Source organism: Chiroxiphia lanceolata, chromosome 20 (assembly GCF_009829145.1).
Source record: "Chiroxiphia lanceolata isolate bChiLan1 chromosome 20, bChiLan1.pri, whole genome shotgun sequence".
Lineage (NCBI taxonomy): Eukaryota > Metazoa > Chordata > Aves > Passeriformes > Pipridae > Chiroxiphia > Chiroxiphia lanceolata.
This window is the reverse complement of record NC_045656.1, coordinates 2,459,860-2,487,380: the sequence shown is the minus strand read 5'-3', so window position 1 is coordinate 2,487,380 and position 27,521 is coordinate 2,459,860. Positions and strand designations below refer to the sequence as shown.

Here is a 27,521-nt window from a genome sequence, read left to right as displayed (position 1 = left end):
ATTAGAGGTCCTGGGGTGTCCCTTTTTGTTCTTCATGTCCTGCTGTATGTTGGCTTTTTGCTCAGGTGGCCCCTGAGACACCCCACTCACAGCACAGGGCACAGCCCGAAAACCCCTGCCCAGATCCCGAGTCAGAGGGAATAGTAGGAAAAAAGAAAGAAATAGTAGGAAAAAAAAAAAAAAAGAAAGAAATAGTAGGGGAAGAAAGAAAATGCCAGGAAATTTGCCCATTAACACCCCAGACACAAAAGTCTCAATGGAGCTTTTCCCCCCTGAACCAGCTCGAACGTCTCTGCCTGATGGGAAGTCTAAAAATAAGCCCTGTTCTCCACAAACAGCTTAAAGATGTTGAAAATGAAAAGCAACAAAGGCTGGAGAACGTATGAGTCATTAAATTACAGGGCTATCTTTCGAAGAGCAAAACAAAACACACACCAAAAAAAGCCCCTCCTTCCCCCCCCACCCCAAGCCCTCGCTGCTGGAATTCGTTGGGAGTTCTCTTGGGTTTTCTTTGGGGCTCTCTGCCCGTGCAGACACTTTGGCTGGTTTTTGTGGGCTCAGAGGGCTGAAACCTTCTCCATTTTCATGGCCTGACGTGCCAGAGCTGCTCTGGAGGAATAATAAGAGGAAAAGCAGGCTGCTTTTGAGCAGGAGGGGCTTTTCTCCCGCACACGGGCGTTTCTGTTGGGGTGTTTTGGGGAATGAACCTTCTTGCAGGGAAGGGTGTCAGCTCACATTCCCCTTGACAGCATATCCTCTGACCCCAGAGAAGCCACAAGTGTTTGGCCTCTCAGCTGGGAGCAAGCAGGTTTTTTTTGGGTGTGATCACATTTGTCTATAGCTTGAGTTTTGTTGAGATAATGCAATTAAAAGGAGTTCTGGGTTGGTTGAAGGGGTTTTTTTTCCCCTTTCTGAAGGTCTCATTTCAATGAGCTCCACTAGGGTGGACTCTGTTGCAAAGCTGAAGCTTTTTTAGCATTTGCAGATGAGCTCAAATCAAAATCTTGGCGTTTGGGGATGGACTGGAGCCAAACCTGTGCCTACATCTGATGTTTGCAGCCAGCCCCAATCTCCCTAATAGGCTGAGCTGAAACCTTGGAGCCAAGCAGATGGTGGGGCTGGAGATGCAAATCTGCCAGTGCTGCTGCAGCCCAGACCTGCTGCTGGGGTGTGTGATACCCTCTCTGGGGTCTGGAGGAGCTTGGAATGGGTTGGGTTGGAAGGGACCTTAAAGCTCATCCAGTCCCACCCCCTGCCATGGGCAGGGACACCTTCCACTAGCCCAGGTTGCTCCAACCTGGCCTTGGACACTCCCAGGGATCCAGGGGCAGCCACAGCTTCTCTGGGCAACCTGTGCCAGGGCCTCCCCACCCTCATCATCAGCACCTTCCTCCCTCCTCTTCCTCGCTGCAGGGCGGGGAGGAAGGGCAGGATCTCTGGGAGATCCTGGCCTGTTTTCCCGAGTCCGTTTTGGTCCAAACTGGCTCATTCCGGGCCCAAAAAACCCACTGATCAATAAATCAGTTGCCTGAGTTGGCAGGTCCAATAAAAGCTGTGCTCAGTGATCATAAATCCTGGAGCAGAGCTGGCTCAGCGGTGATTTAATCTCGATATTCCGTTCGGAAATGCGCTAATTAAACTTCAGGGTAAAGCAGCCGGAGCGAAAAGGAGCCGGATAAAAGAAGTAAAAATAAAAGTTTCTCCTGGAATAATTAACCATCACTAAAACATGAAAACCCGGGCTAGGGAGCAATTGTGTGCCTTCCACAAAGCGTTTCATCAGAAATAATGGGCTGAAATGAAGCCATACTGAAAATGAAGGCTGGAAGTTGAGAAACTTATCCCACTCATGAGACCCATTAGACTGGGAAATGCTTCTGAACCCTCCCCAGGGAGTGGGGGAGTGGCTGTTTCTCAGGATATTTAAGATTGGACTGGACAGAGCCCCCTCCCCAGCACTGTGAGGGTGACTGCAGACCTCCTGCTTCAATGGGCCTTCCCGAGGTTTCATTGCAAAGCCCTTTAAACCCAATCGAGGACTTTCTTATCTGAGGGACCTCTAAGTTTGACCCCACAGGCCTCACATTTAGATACAAGGGATATTTTGAAGGCACCAGCCTCTTCTAAAACCATCCCCTGGCTTGCCCTGCCTCCCCTTGGACACCCAATTCATTGCTGCCGACTCACGGCGCGTTGGCTCCAAATCCCAAAACGAAGCCCTTGCCCTGCCTCTGTGGCTGTGGCTTTGCTGAGCAGCTCCCTGCGAGCTGGGAGGGACCCAAATTCCATCAGCCTGACTGGTGTGCAACAGCTTGATAGCAAATTACATCAAGGGCTAATCCACTTGTTATCAGAGTGACAGCTCAGCGCTGGCGGTGACAACTCCGGCCGGTCCCCACCAGCCACCAACCTGCCCTGCCTGGCGTAATTCTTCTGTGTGATGCTTTGTCACATGAGTATTATATTGTCTCTCAGTGTATCATTTTCAGGAGGGTGATGTGAATCTCACAGGGCTCATTCCTGAGGCAGCCCTTTCCTTCCCTCTCCCACCGCCCCCCCCCGGGAGCCACTGTGGCACCCAGGACATCCTAAAAACAGAGGGGGTGACACCATCAGCTCTGTATCCTAACAAAACAGAGGGGGTGACACCTTCAGAGCTGTATTTTAACAATAAAAAACAGAGAAAAGAGCCATGGGCTGCTCTTATTTATGTGGACACAAGTTTGGAGAGATCCTGGATCTGTTTAGGGATTAATGAGGACTCGGTCGTTTAATGATTTTTAATAATAAATATATAAACTTAATGGATTTTCCAGCTACTGTTTTCAGCCATGAATGTTGGAACCTTTTTGGGTTAATGTTTTCCAGAGCTGGGGGAAAGGAAATTAGCTAAAGGCAGGGAATAATGCTCACAAATGAGGGGTTTGGCCCCCGCTTCACTCACATGAACAGCCCAGATGGAGCTGAGGGAGTGGCAGGTGAAAGTTTCCTGATGGATCAAGATAAAAACAAAGAAATTAATAAGTAAAAGGATGAGAAGAGATTGATGTGAGTCTCATCCTGAAGAAACATTTGATCCCATCATTCACCTTCCACTGCTGCTGTTGAGGGCCAGGTTGCTGGGCATAGAAATGCAAATAAATTAATAAAAATGGTTAAATTGCGGGTTTTAACCAGGCCTGGGGGTTTATAAGGGACTTGGACCATGGCTAAATTCCTGAATTTCCATCCAGGCCCAGGACCTGGGGAGCAGGGAGTGTCCAGGCACTGGGCAAGGGGCATCAGGATGCAGAAATGCCACCCTTGGGCAGGACAGCTGAGCTGGGGAAGCACAAAGAGTTTAATTTCAATGGGGATGGGATTTGTATTCACACAGGGAGCAGAGCAAGCAAAAATCCCTCTGCCCCTGGTTCCTGAGCTGGAGATCATGTTCCTTCTGATGGTAAAATCCCAGCGTGGGGAACACTGTGACCCACGAGGCTGAAAGCAGGGAAACGGGAAGGATTTTACATCAGAAAAGTACAACAGAGACAAGATGTGAATTAAACACCTTTGAGCCACAAAATCCACACTCTGAAGGCTTTGTTTGATGCCTTACACGACTGTGGGAGTGTTGCTGTCGGTGACGGGTGTCTCTCCAGGCTGTTTTCCAGATCCAGTTGAGGCAATTTTAGATGTGTTGGGTTCCCATTAAGACTCTCCTGCAGTCAGCTGCTCTCCCAGCACAGCAGCTCGCCATGTTTTTAACCCAAATTGGCTGAATTGTCTGAATTTCCCCCCTCTGGTGCAGCTCTCCCCACGTTTGGAGGGTTCAGTGATCCGAGGAGCATGTGCCTCAGGCGCATTCCCAAAGGGATTGGAGGGTCAAGCAAGATCCTCGGAGCTCTGGGAACACACTGGAGGTGACTGCAGCAGGGAAAGGCTGTGCTGGGAGTTCCAGCTCAGCTGAGAAGCCCAAGGAGGTTCTCAGCAAGCCAGGAGAAGTGCATTCCTTCAGGCACTTGTTCTTTCGTGATGGAGAAGCCCAGGACCCTCTGGACTTGTCAGAACCAGTGATTTGGATCTCCCTGCTCTGCTCCTCTGCCTTCAGCATCAAAGAGAGGGTCAGGCAGGCTGGGGGGGGACACTGGGTTCGGGGAGACACACAGGACACACGTGCAGATGGGGTTTCTTTTCCTCCACTGCTGTTGGCCAAGAAGTCCAAGAGATTGTGGCTTATATCAGCCACAGTGTGGCCAACAGGACCAGGGCAGTGAGGTCACTGTGCTGGCACTGCTGAGGCACCACCTTGAATCCTGGGCTCAGTTTGGGGCCTTTCACTTCAAGAAAGGTCTTGAGGGGCTGGAGCGTGTGCAGGGAAGGGAACGGAGATGGGGAAGGGGCTGGAGCAGCAGGAGCAGCTGAGGGAGCTGGGGGGGCTCAGCCTGGAGAAAAGGAGGCTCAGGGGGGACCTTCTGGCTCTGCAAGGAGGGGGGAGCTGGGGTGGGTTGGGCTCTGCTCCCAGGGAACAAGTGATGAGAAGAACCACCAGGAGAGGTTCAGGTTGGATATTAGGAAAAATTTCTTTATGGAAAGGATGATTGGGTCCTGGCACAGCTGCCCAGGGGAGTTATCATCCCTGGAAGTGTTCAAAAGATGTGTGAATGTGGCACCTGGGGATATGGCTTAGTGGTGGGCTTGGCAGTGCTGGGTTAATCATAGGACTTAATGATCCTGGAGGTCTATTCCAACCTTAACGATTCTGTGTTTCTAAAAAAAGGATCTGGCAGCCGAACCCCCCTCCCTGCCAAGAAGAGACCTGGAGAGCCTTTGGAGAGCCAACTTCCCGAGGGGCTCAGCCCCACAGGAGCGATTCCCCCCCGGGGTTTAGCTCAAGGAGCGTTTGGACGATGCTCTGGGGCACAGGGTGTGACCCCTGCGATGGGCCCGTGCGGGGCTCAGGGCTGGACTCGCCGCTCCTTGTGGGTCCCCCTGGGCACGTTCTGTGCCCCGCGATCCTTGGGCTCGTGCCTTTGCCCGCAGGAGCGGCCGGAGCAGGGGCGGGGGGGGCCGGACCCTCCCGGTGCGCGCAGCATCCCGGGGGGGTTCGGGGCTGGCGGACGGGGAGGAGGGGGCGGCCGGCACCGAGGCAGCGGCGCTGAAGGGGTTATGGAGGGGGGGCCCTGCCGCAAGGTTGGCCGCGGCGGAGGGTGGTCCCAGCCGGGCGCTGCGCCGCCGCCCTGGCCGGGGGTGCCGGGGGGAGCGCGGCGCGGCGCGGCGGGGCTCGGGCTGCGCTCGGGGGGCTGCGGGGGCCATGGGGCGCTGAGCCGGGGCTGCCGCGCCGCGCCGCACCCCTCCTTCTCCTCCGCCAGCACCCCCTCTTCGCCTTTCGTTTCTTCGCTTGTTTTCTTCGATTCCATCCGTTTTCGTGGGGGGTTTATATATATACATTTTTTTTTTTCTCTCTCTCTCTCTCCGCCATCCTCGCCGCCCAGATCTCTCTCTCTCTGTGCCTCCTCCCTCCTTTGAATAAGTCGGCTAAAGGAGAGATCTGGAGTGGGGAGGGAGGGGGGGGGGATAGTGGAGCCGAGCAAACCTGTGGCGGAGGAGCCGGCGGGTGGAGAGGTGAGTCGAGGAGGTGGCGAAGGATGGGGAGCAGCGGGTGCCCCCCAGGCGGGCAGGGGAGGGTTGGGAGGGAGCCGGCTGTGCCAGCGCAGTGCCCTCCCCTGCCCGGCTGGGGGGCACCCGCTGCTCCAGCGGGGACCGACCTGTTGGGGGGCTCATCCCACCCTCCCAGCGCGCTCAGACGGGGCGGGAGCTGCGCCGTCCCCCAGGGGCACAGCGGGGTCCGCGGGCGGCCACGGGGGGTCTGCGGGTGTGGATGCTCGGGATGCTCATCCTCTCCAGGCGGGAACACTCGGTACCCCATTCCCTGGCGCGTGCGGCTAATTCCCGGTTTTCCCTCCCCTCTCCCGGGCTGTGTGCGGCTGTGGGCGCACACACGGGTGTTTGTGGAGTTGCCATGGAGCAGCAGAACAGCACTTTTGCTGCCCGGAAAACCTTTTTTTCCTAATTTCTTGGCCCTCTCCCGGTTCGCGCCGTGGGTGATGTAATGAGAGCTCGGTGTCTATGCGGTGTCCTGCTCCTGTCGAGTTCCACAGGAATGGAGAGCCCAGAGCAGAGGGAGCAGCCGCCATCTGTTTGAATAGATGGGTCCTAATGAATCTGTCAAAACCAACAAACGTCCTCGACAGAGGAATTTGGCCCCAAACACCTCCTGATGCCGCTGTCGGCAACCAAAAGACTCCCGGAGCGAGTCCTGCCTGTCACCCAGCCCCTGCTCGGAGCTGTAATTTATTCAGCCCAGCCCGCTTTTATTTCAGCTCTGATTTCAAGCCCAGGTTTAACACCTGATTTGCAGCGATTGCCTCCTGATTTCCCCAGCGAAGGGCTGCTCTGAGGGTGGCTGAGCTGCCGCTGTGTCCTGAGCGTGAGCTGTTCCTCCTGTTACTCACCAGCAGCTCAGACCTTTTCCACCCACCAAGTTTGAGTGTTTCCCGTGGAGCAGCCGCCTCCCCCCCGAGCACCCGCCGCGCTGTGTCGCACTAATTCGCCGGGTGCCTCACAAGCTTTGTCTCTCAGTGGCTTTTGGAGAGTGTTGGAAGTCGTCAGGATCCAGATGGGCTCCGTCGGGAATGCTAGCGGGACGGGAGCGGCGCCGGGAGCGGCTCGCTGAGCTCTGGCCGGGCTGGGCTTGCCTGGAACTCCGCGGGAGGAGAGGTGTGTGGTCCTGTGTGGCTTTGCTGGACTCCAAGAGGATCTGCTCGGTGCCTGGGAAATCGAATTCCCCCATTGTTCAGCCGTAAAATAGCTGCACCAGGCCGTGATTGGCAAAGGACTGGATGCCCAGGTTGCTTACATCACGTAGGCAGCTGCCACCGAAATGACACACTTGATTGAAGGCCAAAAGAACCATATACGTAACTGCCTGTGATTAAGCTCCATATGATGCCTCAGAGCAAGTAAAAACCCCTCCTTCATCTCAGCTTGCTTGTAACGAGACAGCCGTTGCAGGGATATCATTTGGGTCATGTTGTGGCTTTTGGGGGATTTTTTGGGGTTGTTTTGGGCTGGGTTTTTTTTGCTTCTGGCTGTAAACTTCCATGACCTGCACCAATCTGCTGTTGCACCCTTGCGTGATGCCCCATGAGAGCCTGGTGCTGTAGGTGTGCTGATAGCTGGGAATACAGATTTTATCAGGTAAGAGCTCCCAATGCCATCTTTTTATCAAGGAATATTCCAGCTGGCTTCTTTTGGGGAGGGAGAGGGTCCTTGCATGTGCCCTGACCTGCGAGTGCGTGCGCTGGGACTTTATTTCTGGGAAGGGTTTGGCAGGGGAAGGTTCATCTTTGCAGTTTTGGGAGTCCTGGTGGGGGCTTAACTGTTTCCTCAGAGGATGCACTGGACCTGTAGCCAAATCCTCTCTGCACTGCACCTGTAGATAAAGGCTCTGCTCTGGCTCCAGGGAGGAGGTCTGTGTGTCTCCGGGCGGAATCCGATCGGGAGGTGAGGGATGGGGAAGGGTGGTGGATCCCGGCCAAATCCTACTCCAGGTGAAGCTTCCAGGTGGTGTAAGGACCTCAGGGGTCTCTGCAGGGAGGGGTCTGCCCTGCAGGAGCTGGGCTCTGCTCCTGTGTCCTCAGTGGTGTGCAGACCTCACCTGGTTCTCACAACAGCTCCCTTAACTTTCCGGAGGGGCAGGATCAGGCCGGGGCTCGATCCCGCAAACGGATTTCAGCAGGGAACAAAAGCACTTTGCAAGCCCTGCTGTCGAATCCCAGGGCAAAACTTGGCTTGCAAAGAAGGGGGGCAAAAAAAAAAAAAAGCAAAAACCCACTTGAAGGGAAATAGTTGGCCCAAATTTAACCAAAATGTCCTTCCTACCCTGTCTCGGCAGGGTGGGGAGTCGGGGTCGTGCCTCCTCGCTCCGAACTCACACTCTTCATTGTCATGCAGGTTTTGTCCAATCATAATGTGCTGGAGGATTGTGCTGATGCAGCTTATTCCTTCCAGATCATGATAGATAGATACATAAATATAGATGCATTTCCAAACAACATTTTGGTGGCTGCTTGTCCAGGCTTTCCTTCATCAGCCCAAAGCCCAGCCCAGTGTCGGGCTTTAAATGGCTGGTCCTGTGCGTCTCCCACAGCCTCCAGAAAACCTCCCCCTGTAAGTTCAACTGCAATGCAAGTCTTCTCATTGTGCTTTGCTTTAAAAGCCTGGCTTGACCCATAGCAAGATGCTGGTGTTGTGCATGTTTTACCTTCCGGAGTTGTCGTGAACCGGACAGAAAGCCCACTGAGAAACTGCTGGGCTTAGAAATGCCAGCAAACATCCTTTTAGCCCATTTGTGCACATGGAACTTTTATTGATCCGGCACGAAATATGGCAGGCAATCTGTTAGGAGATGGAAAACGAACCAGGCAGAGCCTTTTCAGCAAATGCTGGGGATGCTGAAAGGGTCTGAGAGCACTCATTTTAACCAGGTGCCTTCTTAAGGTAAACTGAAAGGATTTTTTTTATGAGTCAGTTTTATTCAGTTTTATACAGTCCCCAGCTAAGATACATTGGTTAATTCAGCACTTAACTGGGGGGACTGGTCATATGGAGAAGCTCTGCAAGGCTGGGAGGGTTTCATTGTTTTTTTAACCTGTGAATGTGGGTAATGTTAGAAGTGTAAGCACGAAACTAAAGTAAATGCTGGGTATTATGCAATAGTTCTTGGGCTATCATGAAAGAGGGCAATAGAAACAAACTGCTTTACAGGTCTGCTTTTGATTAAATGCAGACTACTTTGATAAAAGCACTAAAATGTGAAAATGTTTCTCAGAATAAAGGCATTAAGCAGGGGCAATAAAAGCCACAGTCTGGATTTAGTCTGTTGAACCTGAAGTCCACGGGCAGGACATGGAAAATGTGGAGAAATTCAGTGGGTGGTTCTAAAACTGCCCTCTCATTCCTTGAACTTAATATCTGCTTGTGGAGGCTTGCTGGGCATGATTGCATATGCATTTTTACAGCATGATAAAAGAAACCCTTAAACATCTGCACTGCATGTTGTCCTCAGGTCTGCTCACAGCTGAGGCTTCCAGGCAGCTCAGACCTCCCTTTTCCAGCCATTACCGAGCCATTTAACCTGGATGGGGGGTTTGGACCCGTGCTGTTTGTTGCCTGTAGCCTTCCCCTGCTGTGTTGGCATCTCAGCAGCTTCAGGGGGTGTCTCCTGAGGTTCAAAGTGGGTGACAAGGGGCAGAAGCTGCCAGGTTTATGTCTGAACCCCAGCAGTGAGCGATGCCCAGCAGCGCTGGGGGAGCTGCTGCTCTGGGGCTTTCTGAGCCACCCCTTTTCCTTCCCCTCCTGTTTACTGAAGTCCTTCCCCTCCTGTTTATTGAAGTCCTTCTCCGTGGTCTCTGCAGAAGGGGGTTGGATATTTAGAAATGCACCAAGCCCCAAAATGGGGCTGCTTTGCCTTTGAAATCGCTGCTGGGTTTGCCTGTGGTCACTCAAGTCCTGGAGGAGGCTCGTGTGGGATGACACAGGTGACAGTGCTGTGGGCATGTGTGTGCAGGGAGAGCTCCCTGTGCCAACAGTTTCCTTGGGATCTCTTCATCCTGGATGCTGGCACATTAAACATTAATGTGAGCGAGCCTGAGGAGCTGGAACATTGTCCAGTCGAGGGAACGGCCGCCACTGACGTCCTGCACCAGCTCCACTTTGGCTTCGTTCCTTCCTAACCCAAATTCCCTGGGTTTGGACTCCTCCCTGCCCAGGCCTGATCCTGCAAACAGGTCAGTAGGGCAGAGCCTCCCTGAAGACGAGGATCCTCTTTAATGAGCTCCTCTACACCCTCCTCTGTTTGCAGGACCGGGGCTGTTTGCTCAGATCCCAGAAGGGTTTGAGGGGTCACCTCACCCTACAAAGCCTCAAAGAGCTGAGCACACAGCTCAGGGGAGCACTGCTGCTCCCACCCTGTCCCACTGCAGGTAGCTGTGTCCCACAGTCCCATGGGCACGTGTTTAAAACCTGGGCGTGTTTGTGCTGCTGATTGGCACCTTCTCCAAGGGTTTGAGGACGGATCCAGAGGCTCCCAGGGATGTCACAGTAATGTGTTCTTTGAGGTATATTTATATATTCAACCTTGATCTTGGATACTCTGCTCTGACCCCTTTTAAAAGCAGCAGTTGAAGAAAAATGGCCTCTCCACACACTTTTTTCCCCTTGCATGTTGTTGATCTCTTCCAGGGCACTGATTTCCCCCTGGCACACCAACTACTATGCAAATGAGATTCCAACTAGTTGATCAGCCCTGCCAGGTATTAAGGTTGGGAACAGCCAGCCCCAAAAGCAAATCCCAGGGAAAAAACAAGCAAATGAAGTCTCCAGAACTGTTTCCAATTATTCAGCCTCGCTGCTTCTCCTTATGTTTCAAGAAGAAACATGTAAATCTCTCTGGGTCGAGCTTGTTTACAGAGTGCTTGTGGGTTTAAAATCCAGCCAGCATCAGGTTTCTGTTGTACATTTCCTGCAAATAAATGCTGAAATAAAAATAAGGATGCTGTAATTTGTGCCACCCCAAGAGCTAAATATTGTGCTCCGGCAGGAAATGAGCGTTTGGGTTTCTTGGAGCAGCTTTACTATTCCCAATCTTCCAAAGACCAGGAGCTTGCAAGGAAAGAAGCACAGACTTATACAGACTTGGGAATTGAGGTTGTGGATGATGAGGTGCTCCAGCACATGCTCAGATCTGGCTGAATCAAAGTGCTTCCCAAATCTTATCCCTTGGAGAAGGTCCACTCCCAGTGAATGCACATGTAGGGGGGTCACTGAGGTTTGGGGGTTAGTTACAAACTCTTACCATAAACAGCTAAATGGTGCAGTGGTTGGTGTTAAACAGCTGCTCTGGATGGACAGTGGATAGACAGATGAATGGATTCATTCCCAGGTCACATTTGCCAGTAGTGCTGCAAGTCCTGTGTGTCCAGAGGCAGCTGATACTCCCAGTTTTCTGCAGGAGTGAAATCCTGAGCACAACAGTCTCTGAACCCTCTCTCACCACAGCCTGGTCCTGGTTTAGTGCTAGTTAATAACCAGCCTGGAAGTGGTTCTGGAAGCTTCTTGTTGGGACAGGTCTTTGTTTGGGTCAGTTGACCCTCTCCCAGCAAGAGAACTGGGATCCTCTTTGTGAATCCAGATCCGCTTTGTGCAAAACTGGATCCTCTTTATGTGAATCCAAATCCTCTTTGTGTGAATCTGGATCCTCTTTTGGGGAATCTGAATCCTCTTTTGTGGAATCTGAATCTTCTTCGTGTGAATCTGGATCCTCTTTTTGTGGAACTGGATCCTCCTTGTGGATCCAGATCCTCACTGCACATCTGGATCCTCCTCTAAAGCTGGGCCATCCTATGTGCTTGAAGACACTTTTCCAAGGAACTTAATAGCCCTGAATGTTTGCAGTGGGGAAGTGCTTGGAGTGTGCCTTGATTTGAATCTTACACTGAGATCCACCTCAATTTATATGAGAGTTATGGGTACCCTCATCTCTTTAATTACCTTCTGCTCGTTTATACGTGTTGGTGGCTCCAGTTCTCAGAGCTCCCAGGGAACTTTCTGCAGGAACCAGCAGCTCTTGCTTTTAAAAACCCAACCCTCACCAGATGTCTAAAAGCCTATTTTATAGGAGAGGACTCCCATATTTACTGGGAGTAATTAATTGTCCTGTTAAAAACCCTAAATGTTTTGGCATTTCATTAATAATAGAGGCTGTTTGGAGTGTGTTACTTTGTTAAATCCGCTGTAAAAATGGTCACTATTGATAGATTTCATGTTTATAATTACTCCTGCGTGACGCACTGGGCCTGTTATGAATAATCCATTGTATATTGTTTTCGGAACTCGGATGTTTGCTCAGCGTGCTGGGGGTGCCAGGAATCACTGCTGCCGATGTCTCCCTGCCTGATTTATGCCTGGGAAGGAACGAGTAAATGAACAGGAGCTCGGAAAACTCCCCTCCAGACACACTCAATAAGCAAACAGCAGTTGTGAGTGGAGGAGAAAAGGAGAGCAGGGAAACGTGTGAGGGAGATGCACAAGAACATTTCCTCCCGGCCTGGCCGTGCTCTTCAGCTCAGCTAAAAGCTCAGGGAGGCTTTTTTTTTTTCCTCCCTGCCAACAAAGAGCACCATCAGTTAGTTCTTTGTGATCTTCTCGTGTTCTGCTCAGAAAAACACGAGCCAAGTGTTGCAGAAAGAGAGGAACCCGAGCTTTTTGTGTTTGAGCAGCCAGGACAGCAGGGGGGGTCGGTGTGACGGGCTGGGAGGTGCGGGGGTGATGGGACAAAGCCTCTCCTGCACCTCTGCCCTCAGCTGGGCGCTCATTTAAACCTCTCAGTGTTGACTTTGTCGTCCCCCCATTCCCTGAGTGCTGGGGGAGCCGATTGCAGCCTCCCCAGGGGCAAAGGTTTCACTCCCAAACTGATTCTTTTCGTGTTTCCAGGTGAATTATGAGAAGGGGAAAGAGAGGAAGGTTTGGAGGGTTTTGTTGTGTGGAAGAGGAAGGTTTGGAGGTTTCTGTTGTGTGGAAGGGAAAGGTTTGGAAATTTTCTGCAGGAGAGGAGACATGAGCACAACAGTCTCTGAACCCTCTCTCACCACAGCCTGGTCCTGGTTTAGTGCTAGTTAATAACCAGCCTGGTGGTTCTGGAAGCTTCTTGTTGGGACAGGTCTTTGTTTGGGTCAGTTGATCCTCTCCCTGCAAGAGAACTGGGATCCTCTTTTTGTGGATCTGGATCCTCTTTGTGTGGATCTGGATTCTCTTTGTGTGAATCTGGATCCTCTTTGTGTGGGTCTGGATCCTCTTTGTGTGAATCTGGATCCTCTCTGTGAATCTGGATCCTCTCTGTGAATCTGGATCCTCTCTGTGAATCTGAATCCTCTTTGTGAATCTGAATCCTCTTCGTGGATCTGGATCCTCTTTTTGTGGATTTGGATCCTCTTTTTGTGTATCTGGATCCTCTTTTTGTGGATTTGGATCCCTGTGAATCTGGATCCTCTTTTAAAACTGGGCTCTGCCGTGTGTCTGCTGCCAGGGAGCCCCTGGGTGGGCACAGGGTGGGCATCACTCCCCTTGCAGTATCACCTGGACAGTTTGGGCAGAGAAGACGAAATCCAGGTGAGGTGGAAGTGCTGAGGGAGCTGCAAGGTCCATGAGCTGCCCGTGTTCTGCTCTCAGCCCCTCAGCAGCTCCAGCTTCACAGACTCCTGGTTTTTAAGGCCCAGGAGGAATGTCAGAAACGTGGAAAACAATCGATCACAAGCTGTTCTCACCCTGTTAACTCCAACACCTGCTTGTGCTTGGCTGAAGTGCATCTTCCACGAGGCATCAGGGCTTGTCTGGGACCAGACAGGACGTGTCACTCCCTCTGCTCGTTTGTTCCAGTGGTTAATCACCTTTGCCATTAAAAACTCAGCCTTAATTTCCAATTTGCACGTTTGCAGCCTTCAGCTTCCCACCACAGGAGCCCTGCACCGGGAGATTTTACAGCTGTTTGTTTTTTTTTTTAGCCTGTTTTGGTTTCTCTCATCAACTCTTCCCTCCTGAAATGGTCTTTTTTTGGGAGGCCCCTGCGTGATGGACACCACGGACCTGTTGTCTTGTGGAGGAGCTGGACCCACAGGAGGGAACAGGACACACTGCAGCCTCCCCAGGGATAAAAGTTTCATTTCCAAACTCATCTTTTCATGTCTCCAGGTGAATTATTAGAGGGGAGAAGAGAGGAAGGCTTAGAGATGTTTGTTGTGTGGAAGAGAGGAAGGTTTGGAGATGTTGTGTGGAAGAGAGGAAGGTTTGGAGATTTTATGTGCAAGAGAGGAGGTTTGGAGATTTTTATTGTGTGGAAGAGAGGAAGGTTTGGAGATTTTTATTGTGTGGAAGAGAGGAAGGTTTGGAGATTTTTATTGTGTGGAAGAGAGGAAGGTTTGGAGATTTTTGTTGTGTGGAAGAGAGGAAGGTTTGGAGATTTTTGTTGCCCTCCCCTTTTTTTTTTTTTTGACTTTTTAATATCAGCTCAGAGGCTTCTTCCAAACCAACTGTGATTTATATGAAGATGTAATTTTGGACTAACCTTGGCTGAACACAGCTGGGGGCAGCAGCATCAGCAGCTGCATCTCAGGGACAGAAAGTGGGAGAGGGCAGCAAAAATCTTGGGCTTTCTGGCTGCAAAAGTTGAGGATGAGTTTGGGAGTTAAGAAGAGCCTGGGGGAAAGGATGAAATGCTGGTGAGTGGGTTATGATGGTTCTTTAATTAGGTTTAAGCCCATTTTGGGATGGAAAGGGGTCTTTATCCCTGGAGATGCAGAGCTATCAGGTCCTTGCAGCCCTTTCCTCCTGGCAGTTTAAGCTGAGGATCAGCCCAGGCCACGGTTAAAAACACCAAACAACAGCTCTGGTTTAAAGCTGCCCCACTGTGTCCTCACATGTTCAGCTTGCAGGAGGAGATGTGTGTGTTTTATACTTGACCTGGCATCCTCAGCTCTCCCTTTCTGCCAGGATTCAAAGGCAGATGTGAAGCATCACTTGTTTAGTGACGTGGTGTCTTTTAAAGTGACCTTCCTCTTCTTTTTCATTCCGAATTTACTGCAGAAGGTGAGGGAAGGAGGGAGAGGAAAAAACCAGCACAAAATCTTCTGAAGCTCCTGTTGCTTTGTAGTCCTTGAACCTGGAAGTTGGTGGCTCCTGAAGTGCCTTACATTACATTAGACTTGTCACTCAGATCTTGTTTTCTGCATTTCAAAAGGCGTTCTGGTTTGGTTTTTTTTTCTCAGTTCCATCCTTGAATGCTGAAAACTGTCTGTTTGTGAAGCCTTTTTTACCCAGTGATCACTTCATTGCTGGTATGTGCCAGCAACAGCTCCAATTTCTTGGTCATTGCCTGAACCAGGGGAATATTTCCCTGGTCTTATGCCAATAAATAATCAGATCCAGCACAAATGCCACGTGCAGGAGGATGAGGGCACCAGGTCTGTGAAGGGTCAGGGCTGAAAGTGTCCCCAGGGGCCAATTTTAATCTGTACCTGTATCACCCCCAGCAGCTGAGCCATGAATCTCACACGTGTGTGATCCCTGTAAAAGGGATGAAATGAATCTGGATGGATTAATTTGCTGAAAGCCCCGTGTGTGCCCATGCTGGTTCCAGCTTTTGCCAGCCATCCATGCTCCCAGGCAGTGGGAGCACTCCTGTTTTCCAGAAAAACTCTTTCAGAGGCAGCTTTAGGGCTCACCTGCACTCACAGCCCCACGACTTTGCATCACAGTCTGAGGAAATTTGGCTTCCAAAAGTGGCCCAGGGTATTTATTGCTCTGTGACCAACTGGGAGCAGGGAGGCTCTTGCCTTTCTCTCCCTGCAGTAGATCTGTTTATATACAGCCCAAATGTGCCCTTTCCGTGTTTTTTGGGGGGTTTTGATACCAATTTACTGGTATCAAATTGGATCTATTTTAGGGCTTTCTTTTAAGGCTCTCTATGCACCAGATCTTATTTTTCCCATCCCAAGGTACCTTCCAAGGCCCCCTTTTATTGGATTTGGAGCTGCAGATCAAACCATCTGCCTGAGCCCTCAGCCCTGTGTCTCTTTACCCACCTGAGCTGACACTGATTAAAACAAGACTCTGCATTTCATTGCAGCAGCTGAAACCTTCACACCTTCCAGAGCTCTGCATCCTCAGAGCTCCTCCCAATGCCAAAAGGAGCCTCTTCAGGCTTTTCCTGTGGCAGCTTGGGCTCATATTGCATCTGAGGTGCCAAGTTTGTGTACAAAATAAATTAAAAAAAAAAAATAAATCTTTAAAGCTCTTGTTGGCAACAGGGAATGGAGGTGATAAGGGACAAAGTGACTTAGGGCTCTTCCTAGCAGAGGGATGTTGCCAAAGCCACGTGTCTGCAGTGAAGCACTTGAGTTGTCTTCCCTTAACTATATTGGCTACAAACACAGATATTTAGTCCAGCTCAGTCTCTCCTAAGACAGAGATTAATCCACGACCTTGGAGAGAGGGAAAGGACTAGTGCATGGACAGCAACAAATGGAAAAAGGAGCAGGAATAGCGATGGGAAGCCGGTGGTGTCCCCTGGCTGGTGTGTCGTGCCCAGAGCAGGGAGGATCAAACAGCTCAGGAATTTCCCAGGTGATGCTCAGGGCTCTGTTTGCTCTGCCCTTCCCCTTGGATATCACACAGAAGATAATGGCAGTGCTCCAGCCCCAGGGAAAAGGGGATCCTCTCCTCAGAAGTCACTGCTCTTCTTTGCTTTACATGTTGAAACGTTGCTGTGCCCAGGGAGAAGCATCTTTAACACCGTTACTTCATTTGATGAATTTTTAAAGGGTTTGAAAGTGAGCTGAGGGATTTTACAGCTACTCTCTTCCAGCTTCCCAACCATCTGGTTGCTTCACAGATTTTCTGTGGATTCCTGTGTTTCTTTCAGCCCGCTTCCCTAAGAAAACAAAGCTTTTGCTGTTGTGCTGCTCGTGTGTGTTTGTCCACCCATATCCCTGTGTTTCCTTGAACTTTCTGCTCAACCTCAGCCAGATTTGTGGGAGAGGTGGAAATCTCAGTTTTACCCCCACCCCACGTTTCCATCATTTCTGTTTGACACCCTGTGGGGATGGTCAACATCCAGCCTGGGGAGCTGCTGGCCCAGGTTGTTGCAACCTCCCTGGACCCCCAGAATTCCAGCTGAATAAAGTCAAATGCAATATAGTGGCCAGGTGGGACACCCGAGCAGCTGTGTGTTATCTGCTTGGGCATGTTAAACCAAGAGGTTAAACCAGGATCAGCTCCTGGACATCATTTTGTGCTGCACTTAGGAGGGATTTTAACAAGAAACCTTTTCCAAGTTGGTAACTCCCAAGGGAGATCCAGGATAAATACAAATTAATCCTGATCCTGTCTCGTTGATGATACTTGAGCTAAACCTTCCAGTTGAATGTTCGTGTGGATTTTGGCTCTGGAAGCCTTTTTAGAAAGCTGGGGAATGATGCAAACCATGAGGAGACATGTGAGCAGCGTGGAGATGTCTTTTTTTTTTTTTTATCCTGATGGCAAATTGCTTATGAACACCTTCTAAAACCTCCCCAATGTGGCTGTGCCGAGAGGCAGGAGCGGGGCTGGCAGAGCTGCCACCCGGCATTCCGGGGGATGGAACCTGCTGGGGAGCTTGGCACAGGCACTGCAACCTTGGCAAGGTACCATGGTAACGTTTCCAGACACATGTTTATGGGTTCTTTGAGGCCTTTTTGGTTAAATGTCAATGTTTTCATGAGATTATTCGAGGAGATTTCACTGCTCCAGAGTCCCACTCTGCCTTTCGGGCTGAGAGTTGCTCCGTGGAAAATCACAGAACCCCAGACTCACAGAATCCCAGGATGTGCTGAGCTGGGAGGGACCCCCAAGGATCACAGAGTCCAACCCTCAGCCCTGCACAGGCCCAGCCCCAAGAGTCACCCCCTGTGCCCCAGAGGATCAGCCAAACCCTCCCTGAGCTCTGGCAGCCTTGGGGCTGTGCCCACTGCCCTGGGGAGCCTGGGCAGTGCCCAACCAGCCTCTGGGGGAAGAACCTTTGGCTGAGATCCAACCTGAGCCTGCCCTGACACAGCTCCAGCCATTCCCTGGCTGCTGTCCCTGCTCCCCCCAGAGAAGATGTGTCTGTCCTGACTGCTCAGAGATGGAGAGCAAAGCTCAGGGTTCAGTTCCCTGCTTGTTATACGGCTCTGGGAACGGGGAAGGAGCTGAGGGGCATCTGCCCTAGTCCCATTCAGGGCATCTGCCCTGCTCCCAGCCAGGGGAGAGGAAAATTGCTGCAAATTTAACACATTGGAGAGGTAGAAACCCTTTGGCTCATTGCAGTCCAGCACCGAGCCCTGGGCAGGGCATCACCCCAGTGTGGGATGGATCCCATCAGCACCAGGTCACTCATGTTCTGAGCTTACCCAGGGCCTCACCACGTGAAGGTTTCTGTGTTTCCAACATGGACATTTTGGTGGAATTCAAAATGAACCTTTCACAGAATCCCAGGATGGTTTGGGTTGGAAGGAACCTCACAACTCATCCAGTTCCACCCCCTGCCATGGACAGGGACACCTTCCACTACACAGGGTTGCTCCAAGGCCTTGAACACTTCCAGGGATGGGGGTTCCAGCCTGGACTGATCTGGTTGTGCTAGGACAAGTCTTTTTTTTCCAGACAGGCATCAGGCACCTACATAATCCCCTGAAGCTTTACACGGATTTCAACCTCGAGTGCTTTGCAAAACCTGGTGCTGTGTTCCATGAGCTCTCCCACAGCCCACCCTCCCTGTGCCCCTTTTTGCTGTTTTCTCCCCCCTTTCAGGCCTGTTTTTGGCCTCAGGCTCCTCTCTGCAGGTTGCTGAGTGTGTCTGAGGTGCAGCTGCACATCCTTGTTGGACACCCAGCACAGGAGCTGCTGCTGGTCCAGTTCTGAGCATCCCTGGTTCAAACTGGAGGCAAGTTGAGAGCTGCTGAATTCCAGCAGCTCTGCAGGTTTTCTGTGGAATGATATTAGATTTTTTAAAAAAATAATACATACCTGGGTGGTAGAATTGAATCCTGGATTTCTCTCCCCGGGGTATCACGGGTCTCCTCCAGCACTAAAACACATTCCAGGATCCCAGGGAGCTGATTTTAAACACTCCAGCCCTCAGGGGAGATGCATTGTCATTTTTTATTTTTTTTTTTACTGCTTGTAGAAGCAAAGGCAGGGAAAGTGATTTAAGAAATGTTTTAGTGAACTTAACTCCAGGGTTTGCTGCTGCTCCAGTGCTGGGGGAGCCCAGGGAGGGAGCACAACCCAGGGCTGGTGCAGGGGGGTGCTGGGTCCATACCCAGCCCCACAGGCTCAGCACTCTCTGGGTTTGCAGTGCAAGCCCATCCCCGTGTTGGATTTAAACCCCTTTCATTCAACAGGGTTTTGAAAACCCTGTTGATGGATGTTGTGATTTTTGGGGTTGTCCTGTGCAGGGCTCGATGGTCCTTGGGGATCCCTCCCAACTCGGGATATTCTGTGATTCCCTGGGGTGTTTTTCAAGAGAAAACAAGGATCTAGCATTCCCTGAATACTTTGTGGTGGGCCTGGAAGCTAAGAAAGGTAAAATTCCCACCTTAGTGCTGAGAAAAATATGTCAGAGCCAGCAAGAGATCCCAAGGAAACACATTAATTGGCAAGTGCTGGGAAATTACAGATGTGCTTAATGAAAAAGAAAACCTTGTTTATGGTTTCTAAGGTGCTGCTGAAGGAACTGGCTCCCAAATAAAAATACTTAAAGTTACGATTAGGATTTATTTACATAATTACTGCCAGAGAAATTCCAGGGACGTGCTGAGCAGTGCAAGAGAAGCCTCATGGCTTTTCCTCTTTGCTTCCCAGCGTCTCCAGGTTATTTTGCTCTTGGGGAGTCTCTCGAAGCTGTTCCTGACTCAGTGAGGCAAGGAGGCATTTGTTACAAAATTAATTCATATATATGTGGATATAGATTTGTTTTATTGACTGTGGTAGGAACATATGGCTGAGTAAGAGCCAGATCATCCTTGTAATTGGAGTGCTGGCTGGAGAAGGATTCAGGAGGTGGCACTTATGGCAAGGCAAGGATGTTCCACGGCTACAGCGAGGATGCCCTTGGAGTTTGTTTCCAAGGGGCCGTGACCCCCAGGGACGTGAGGGAGTCGTGCCAAAGCATAAATTGATATTAATGGTGGGTTTCAAACCGTGCCCAGGGTGTCCTGGCCACCTTCCAGCCCCTGCAGAGCCCCTGGGCCAGATCCCAGGGGATGTTGGTGTGGCTCTGCTGATTTATATCCGCTGGAAACATGGAACAGAAAGGCCCACAATGGGTTTGTGCTGCCTGGATCCAGCCAAGGGGATGACAAATCTCCCTCTTAATATTTCAATTGACTTTGGCAAACTTGCCTCTTTCTTGTGTATCCTAAATCAATGTGTAAGTGCTGCTGACAGTAATTCCCACTTTTGTCTGTGCAGATGGCTGCCCTTCACTCTGCTGCCGTGTTTATACCTGCGAAGTTTGCAAACACTCTGCTGCTCCAGCCTCCTGTTGAGCAGTATTTTTCCTTCCCTGTCATAGTTGGGAGGTGAAAATGTTCTTTGTTGGGCCCTGCCCGAATGGGAATTTTCTTCTTTCTTCTTCTCACTGAACTCTGGAGCCCAGGAACTGGTGGTGACGAGCACCTCGCTCAGGGAGGGTGCCCTGGGTGGGGGGTTAAACCACCTCAGGGGGCTGGAAGCTCCAGAGCAGGGTCTGAGAGATGGTCTCCAGGCTCTTGCAGGGCTTTGAAAGTTGTGCTGCTGGATCTAGTTGGGGATGTTGCATCTCTGGGATTGTCCAAGGCCAGGCTGGAGCAGCCTGGTCTAGGGGAAGGTGTCCCTGCCCATGGCAGGGGGTAGAACGAGATGAGCTTTAAGGTCTTTTCAACCCAAACCATTCTATAATTCCACGATCTTATGGAATCTTTTTAAATTTTTTAATTGCATCTCAATGCAGACCCCTGTGCACTATGAAACTATTACCAAGAAGCAAATCTGGAGGCTGAAAGCTGCCATACGAGTGCTAGAGATTCCTCTTTTCCTGCTGCTCTGTCTCTGCTCACTCTTCTTCATCACCAAGAGGCAGCAGCTGCATTTTTGTTTGTTTAGCTCCTCTCTCAGACACTCAATCAAACCTGCAGCCCATCAGTCACGCGCCAGCCTCGCCGGGGATGCTTCGGCCCAGCTACTCCCTCAAGGCACACACTGCTGTTGTACCATTCCAACAAAACAGGGCCAAACAATTCCAACAAACCGTTCTTTTCCCTTTCCTCTCGTTCCCAGGGAGAAGATGCCATTCCACCATGTGACAGCTGGCTTGTTGTACAAGGGCAACTACCTGAACCGCTCGCTCTCCGCCGGCAGCGACAGCGAACAGCTCGCCAACATCTCCGTGGAGGAGCTGGATGGTGAGCAAATCCGGGGGGGGGTCCCAAATTGCTTTTCCAAAGTCACCCTCTCCATGGTGTTGTCACGAGGTGTTCTCCCTGTGGAGCGAGGAGGAAGGGATGGCTCAGCAGGTCGGGCACAGGGAAAAGGTCCCCGAGCGAAGTTGCGTGGAGAGCTGGGCAGTGACTTTGGGCTCGGATTTTGTCCTTCTGAGAGGCAAGAAGGACAAAGTCAAGAAGTCAAGAGGGCAGCTTTTTGAGACAGGAAGGCTGCATTTTATGGGCAAAAGTGCAAGAGAAAATTTAGGCTGATGTGTATTGCAAAGATGCTTTTAGCTTTCCTGGAACCTGCAGAGCTGAGTCTGTCCCTTCCAAGTCATCTCGTTTGCTTTGTGGGCTTTCAAAAGTGAGGTTTCTCTGTGTCTCAATATAACAAGATGCATGGAGGCAGCTTGTGGCTTAAGAAGCTGGGAAGGGCTTTAAAATTACCTTTCACAGGTCAGTGATTGGGAGCACAGACTGGCCTCAGGCTGGCAAAGGCCATCAGGAGGGTTATCCACATCTGCTGCCTGTAGGATCCCATCATTTTCTCCCTGGTTGTTGCTAATCCCTCCTGCCCTGCAGACAGGATGTGTGGCCAGGTAGACTCCCAGTCTGGTTTGTGGTGGGAAGGTCTCCTTTGTAGATGATTTGTGGCTCCCCAGGGTCGTTTCTAAGCAAAAGTTAATATTGTGGACAGCTCGGCTTTGAGTGCTGTGGAACAAACTGAAGCTCTTGGGTTGCTTCCCAGTGGACATTTGGTACAAGCCATGATCATAATGAGTGGCCTCGATGGAGAACTCCAGGAGGAAATGATCAGGGGAAGGGTACAAAGGGGAAATGGTCCTTCCAGGGCAGGCTGGAGGAAGTTTGGCAAACATTTCTTCTCACCCTCCCCCTCTTCACGTGTGCTTTTGTAAATCAGAGCTCGGTTTACAAGCCTTTGGATTTGGGTTTGTGAGCTTTGAATTAACTTATCTTTGGTACAAACAGGGTTTTCTCCTCCCTGGTGAGTGAGAAGGCAGCTCAGGGGAGAGATGCAACACGAGGAACCACTTTAAGGGCACCTCAGCTCAGACCCCAGGACTGACCAGGGCATGTTCTGGGCTCCTCTGGGGCACAGGAGCTTGGCTTGAAGATTGAAGTTCAGCTGAACTGAGGTGAATCAGCTTCTCTGCATCCTAGAGATGCCAACCTGTGTTGCAGGTGAAGCTTTGCTGTTGTCCCTGTGACAGGAGGTGGGATCAGGTCCTGCAGTTCATTCCAAACGCAGACAACGAGGGGGATTTTGGTTATGCCAACCCTGGTCAGAGCACAGCTGCTGTAACTGGGATTTGCAGCCAACTGTCAAGAGCTGATCCAAGGGCTGGTGTTTGGTCAAAGGTTGCACTCAATGATCTTGAAAGTCTTTTGCAACCTTAATAATTCCATGATTCCATGACTCTATGAAGTGGCATCAGGGCTGGAACCCACTGCCAGGGCTGGGACACCCTGCCAGGGCTGGAACCCACTGTCAGGGCTGGGACACCCTGCCAGGGCTGGAACCCACTGTCAGGGCTGGGACACTCTGCCAGGGCTGGGACACCCTGTCAGGGCTGGGACACCCTGTCAGGGCTGGGACACCCTGTCAGGGCTGGAACGCACTGTCAGGGCTGGGACATGCTGTCAGGGCTGGGACACCCTGTCAGGGCTGGGACACCCTGTCAGGGCTGGGACACCCTGTCAGGGCTGGGACATGCTGTCAGGGCTGGAACACCCTGTCAGGGCTGGGACAGACACACTGTCAGGGCTGGGACAGACACCCTGTCAGGGCTGGGACAGACACCCTGTCAGGGCTGGGACAGACACACTGTCAGGGCTGGGACACGCTGCCAGGGCCATCCCATCCCACCGGGGACACTCCTCCCTGGTTTGTCTCCCTGCTGTTTGCACGGCAGTGACCCGTGGCTGGCCGTGGGAAGGCAGCCCAGCTCATCTCCATCCTTCCCGTGCCTCCCTGACCCGCGCTGGACTCTGCAGGCTCCGCAAACCCTCTGCCATCCCTTTTCCCTGCGGGGTGGGAGCAGCAGCTGCGGGAGAACAGCCCCACCTTCCCCAGCACTCCAGAGGCTGCGGAGCGCGGCTCATCTCCCTTAATTAAGGCAAATGAAGTGAGTTCGGTGTGAAGGAGCTGCCCGAGTCGCTGTTAATGCGAGTCCCGCTCCCATCCAGCGCGGCCGGTGCCCCATTAGCGCCGAGCTCCGAGCGGGAGCGTTCATTCAGCTCCGGGCACAAAGAGCATCCCCCTCGTTCTCCGGGAGATTTAACTAATCAGCCATTTATTTCCTGCCCGTTAAGCACGGGGCTTCCTGCTAGAATTCAGCCCGATCATTTTCCTGACAGCCCTGTGCTCCACGAGCCCCTCTTTTCCGAGGGCTTTGTGGCTCCTGCCAGGAGGACGTGCCCCGGTTCTGAGGAGAGCTCAACCTCAGGCCGTTTTTTTTCCACCTGCAAACACAGAAGTGACACCAAATTGATTCGTGTCTGCTAAAGCCAGAGCAGCATAAGAAGCTGCAGAGAGTTTTCTGTGTGCCAGCCAGCAGCACACAGCCTCTGGAATTTATGTTTAATATTAAGGCAGCGTCTCTATCTTGCTGTGCTTTGTCACTAATACCAGATCAGTGCCTGGGTGTGCTGGTAATTGGGGAAGGTACCACTGTTCACTGCCCAACTTAAAACAGAATTAGTCTTTCTGCCTTTAAGCATAAACTGTCTGAGGGTGAGTAACAAAATGTTCTTCCTTGAGAAGTTAATGTCAGGGTATGGGAGCTTTGTGGATATATCAAGCTGTGATAGCTCGATGCCAATAACATATTTGCATTTAATCTTACAGGGTTGGGAAAGAGATGCCAAAATTCTCCTTGGTTTCTTTTTCAATGAGATTTTGCTCCTGAGGGAGTTCCAGCCTATTGAGAAATTCCAGTCACACATATTAAATTATGAAAGGTTTGAAGCTGGGGAAGTCAGTGGGAATTTTCTATAATGTTCCCTCTGCGCTCAGGACTCCAACAAGTGCCTGATCTGTCGGGGGTTTTCCAGCAGGTTTTTTGTTTTCCACGTCTAGCATTGCATGTCTCAGCACTTGGGGAAGGATTTCTGGAACTGTGGGCTCTGGGATGCTGCAGGATCTGTGCAGCCTGACTGGAATACAGGCTGGAATATAGCCTGTCTCCCTGCAGTGAATACTGAGTTCTCCCTGTTTGCAGCCTGAGGGTGATGGGTGAGGGATAATATGGAGATCAGGGAATGAAAAATAGTTCTGGCTTCAAGTAATGTAAGAGAAAAGGAGTCCAGGTTTCGGGATGGACACCCAGTGTGCTTAAGGTGCTGCTCTGCCTCTTCTCTGACTGGTTGTTTTTCAAAGAAATATTTCGAATCATGGAACAGGTTGGGTTGGAAGGGACCTTAAAACTCATCCAGTCCCACCCCCTGCCAGGGGCAGGGACACCTTCCACTAGCTCAGGTTGCTCCAAGCCCCATCCAACCTGGCCTTGGACACTTCCAGGGATGGAGCAGCCACAGCTTCTCTTGGAATTCCGCCCCAGCCCCTCACCACCCTCACAGGCAAGAATTCCTTCCCAATATCCCATCTAACTCTGGCAGTGGGAAGCCATTCCCCCTTGGCCTGTCCCTCCATCCCTTGTCCCCAGTCCCTCTCCAGTTCTCCTGGAGCCCCTTTAGGCCCTGGAAGGGGCTCTCAGGTCTCCCAGAGCTTTCTCTTCTCCAGGCTGAACAATCCCAGTTTTCCCAGCCTGTCTCCATAGGTGAGGTCCTCTTACCAATTCTGGACTTGCTCCAACAATTCCACATCCCTCCTTCATTGGGGGCACCGGAACTTCCCACACTATTCCAGGTGGGATCCAACGAGAGCAGAGTAAATTTTCCCCTCTGAAAACTTCCCAGACTTCCATCAGCCATCTGTCAACTTGAACTGGGCTCTGGTTTTTTCCACCCTGCTTTAAACACAGTTCTGGCAGCCAGGGAAGAGGCTGGAGAGATAACAGGTCACTGCTGATGCCTCTTCTATTCCGAGCAGCCACGCTGCTATTTGTGGTTCTCTTTGTGGCTCTGTAGTAGTGTGAGGGTGTTTAGGAGCTGTCACCGTCACAGAAGGGGAATTAACTTGCACAAAGCCATATTAGGAGCTCCTTAACTTTGTTAACAGCCACCAAATGACGAAGTTGGAAGTGGTAGCACATCCATAACCTGCCTCTGAGGGGCTGCGAAGCACGGCGGGGTTTTGGATCGGAGTTATCGCCGTGTGCTCACAGGTTTCTGGGCATGAGATTATAAATCAAGGCTGGGAGGGGCTGGTTTTATACACTAAGGCTGGGAGGGGCTGATTTTCTACATTAAGGCTGGGAGGGGCTGTTTTACATATAGATTTCCTGGCTGCTGTTGGGTGACATGAAACTGTGGCGTGGTTTGTGCCGACTCTGCGGTTTCCACGTCCCTCCTCAAACCACCTCCCGTCCTCACATTCGGAGTATTTTTAATAAAAAAAGTGGTGGATGGAAATAATCACGTCGAGCTTTGAGTCATCCACCTCCATAGGCACTATCTAAAGGGTATTGTCAGGAGGCAAAAACATTCCCATAGCAGGAATGTGACAAATATCACCTGAAGGGAGGCAAACGCGTGAGAAGCAGGCTTTGCAAAGAGTGCCTGGGAGATGTGAACCAGTCAGTGCCTGGCAGAGAAACCCCAAAGCTGAACCACAGCAGCAGCTCTTTGTCCAAAAAGACATCGAGAGAAATCCTTATCTGCCCCAGATTCCTTTGAAATCAGCAGGAGAAAATGGTGCTGCAGGACAGCTCTTGGCATCTGGGGCTGCAGGTCACGCAGCTCCCGCCCCGGGAGGAGGGTCTGGGGTGTCTGTAAGGGTTTTTCTAGGCTGGGAGAGGTGTTTTTTGGCTTGAAGGTTGAGCTGCATCTCCAGTTTTGCCTGCCTGAACTGGAGATGTCAGCAGAGCAGCACGTGGAATGGGGCAGAGCTGCTGCCTGCAGGAGCTTGGGGTGCAGCAGCTCCAAGGCAGGAACGTGGAGATTCCTCAGCAAGAGGCTGTTCTGTCATTGTGGATTTTACACCACCTTGCAGGATGTGCTTCACCTGGTTTCTGCTTCTTCCCAGCAGTCTCCCTTTTGTCACCCCCAGCAGCTCTTTCCTGGGCTCCTGTGTAGAAGAGAAACATGAGCAGCTCCAGAGTATCCTGGGAAACAGTTCTTGAAATAATTTAAAGGTCATGGTTAAATGCTGCCCCACATGGAGTTTAGATTAGCAGTTCTCTCCTGCTTGCCAAGAACACAGGCAGTGCCAAGTGGCTCAAGGTGTGTCGGGGCTGCAGCAGGTTCTGGAGCCCCAGCAGCAGGGCCAGAAAGGCAGTCATGGGTCTGGTGACACTCTGGGTCCCTGCTGGGACACAGTCCAGGTGAAATGGCCCCACAGCAGTGCCATCCTAACCCTGCCTCTGGAAATAAGGCCGAAATCAGGGCTGCACATCTGAGATGATGGTCCTTGGATGTTGTATGTCCTGAGAAGGGAGCCTGCCCGAGCTCCAGGAGTGTTTGGATGATCCTCTGGGGCACTGGGTGTGACTCCTGGGGATGGGGCTGTGCAGGGCTGAGGGTTGGACTCCATGGTCCTTGGGGGTCCCTTCCAGCTCAGGACATTCTGTGACTCTGTGACTCGGTGATTTGGTGATTCTGTGCCTCTGTGACTGTGATTCTGTGGTTCTGTGATTTGGTGACTCTCTGATTCTGTGATTCCATGATTCTGTGGTTCTGTGATTCTGTGATTTGGTGATTCTGGTTCTATGACTGTAATTCTGTGATTTGGTGACTGATTCTGTGGTTCTCTGACTCTGTGACTCTGTGATCCTGTGGTTCTGTCACTCTGTGATTCTATGACCTGGTGGTTCTGTGATTCTGTGGTTCTCTGATTTGGTGACTGTGACTCTGTGGTTCTCTGATTCTGTGATTCTGTGACTGTGATTCTATGATTTGGTGACTGTGGCTCTGTGGTTCTGTCACTCTGGGATCCTGCAGAGCTCTGTCCCCAGGCACTCTCGTTTGGGGGTTGTTATTTAGCACAAACCCTGTGAGCTGTGAGGATTGTGGCTCATCCAGACCCTTGTTCTCTCCTGTGTCACCAGGCAGCTTTGATCCCAGTCCTTTGCCCTGGAGAATCGGGGCTGTTGTGCAGCTCCTTGTCTCCCTCTCCGGGTGTTGATTTTTCTCCAGCTCTGTGTTTCCAGCAGGGATTCCAATCCTGCTGATGGCACAGCACAGAAGGGACAGGGACAGGCAGGTCCCCTCCAGCCTCCCCAGCCAGCTGGCTGTGCCCTGTGGGGACCAGAGGGATTATCTGTGCTGTCCCAGGTGGGATCAAGCCGTGTTTTGGAAAAGGAATGT

General features: G+C 51.4%; 1 protein-coding gene across 4 annotated transcripts in view; it reads left to right on the top strand.

Annotated features, from left to right (window-relative positions):
* The window catches only part of CALN1 (calneuron 1), a 163,197-nt gene that overhangs the window by 23,162 nt on the left and 112,514 nt on the right, over positions 1–27,521 (top strand). The window contains exons 1-3 of one of the 4 annotated variants that reach the window (XM_032707612.1): positions 5,329–5,604; positions 6,622–6,759; positions 20,929–21,053. In XM_032707612.1, the coding sequence (XP_032563503.1) occupies positions 20,936–21,053 (118 nt within the window). In that variant the 5' untranslated portion in view covers positions 5,329–5,604; positions 6,622–6,759; positions 20,929–20,935. Of the gene's footprint in view, positions 1–5,328; positions 5,605–6,621; positions 7,240–20,928; positions 21,054–27,521 lie in introns of those variants that run through there. The other 3 variants (XM_032707609.1, XM_032707610.1, XM_032707608.1) reach the window with 3 other exon arrangements.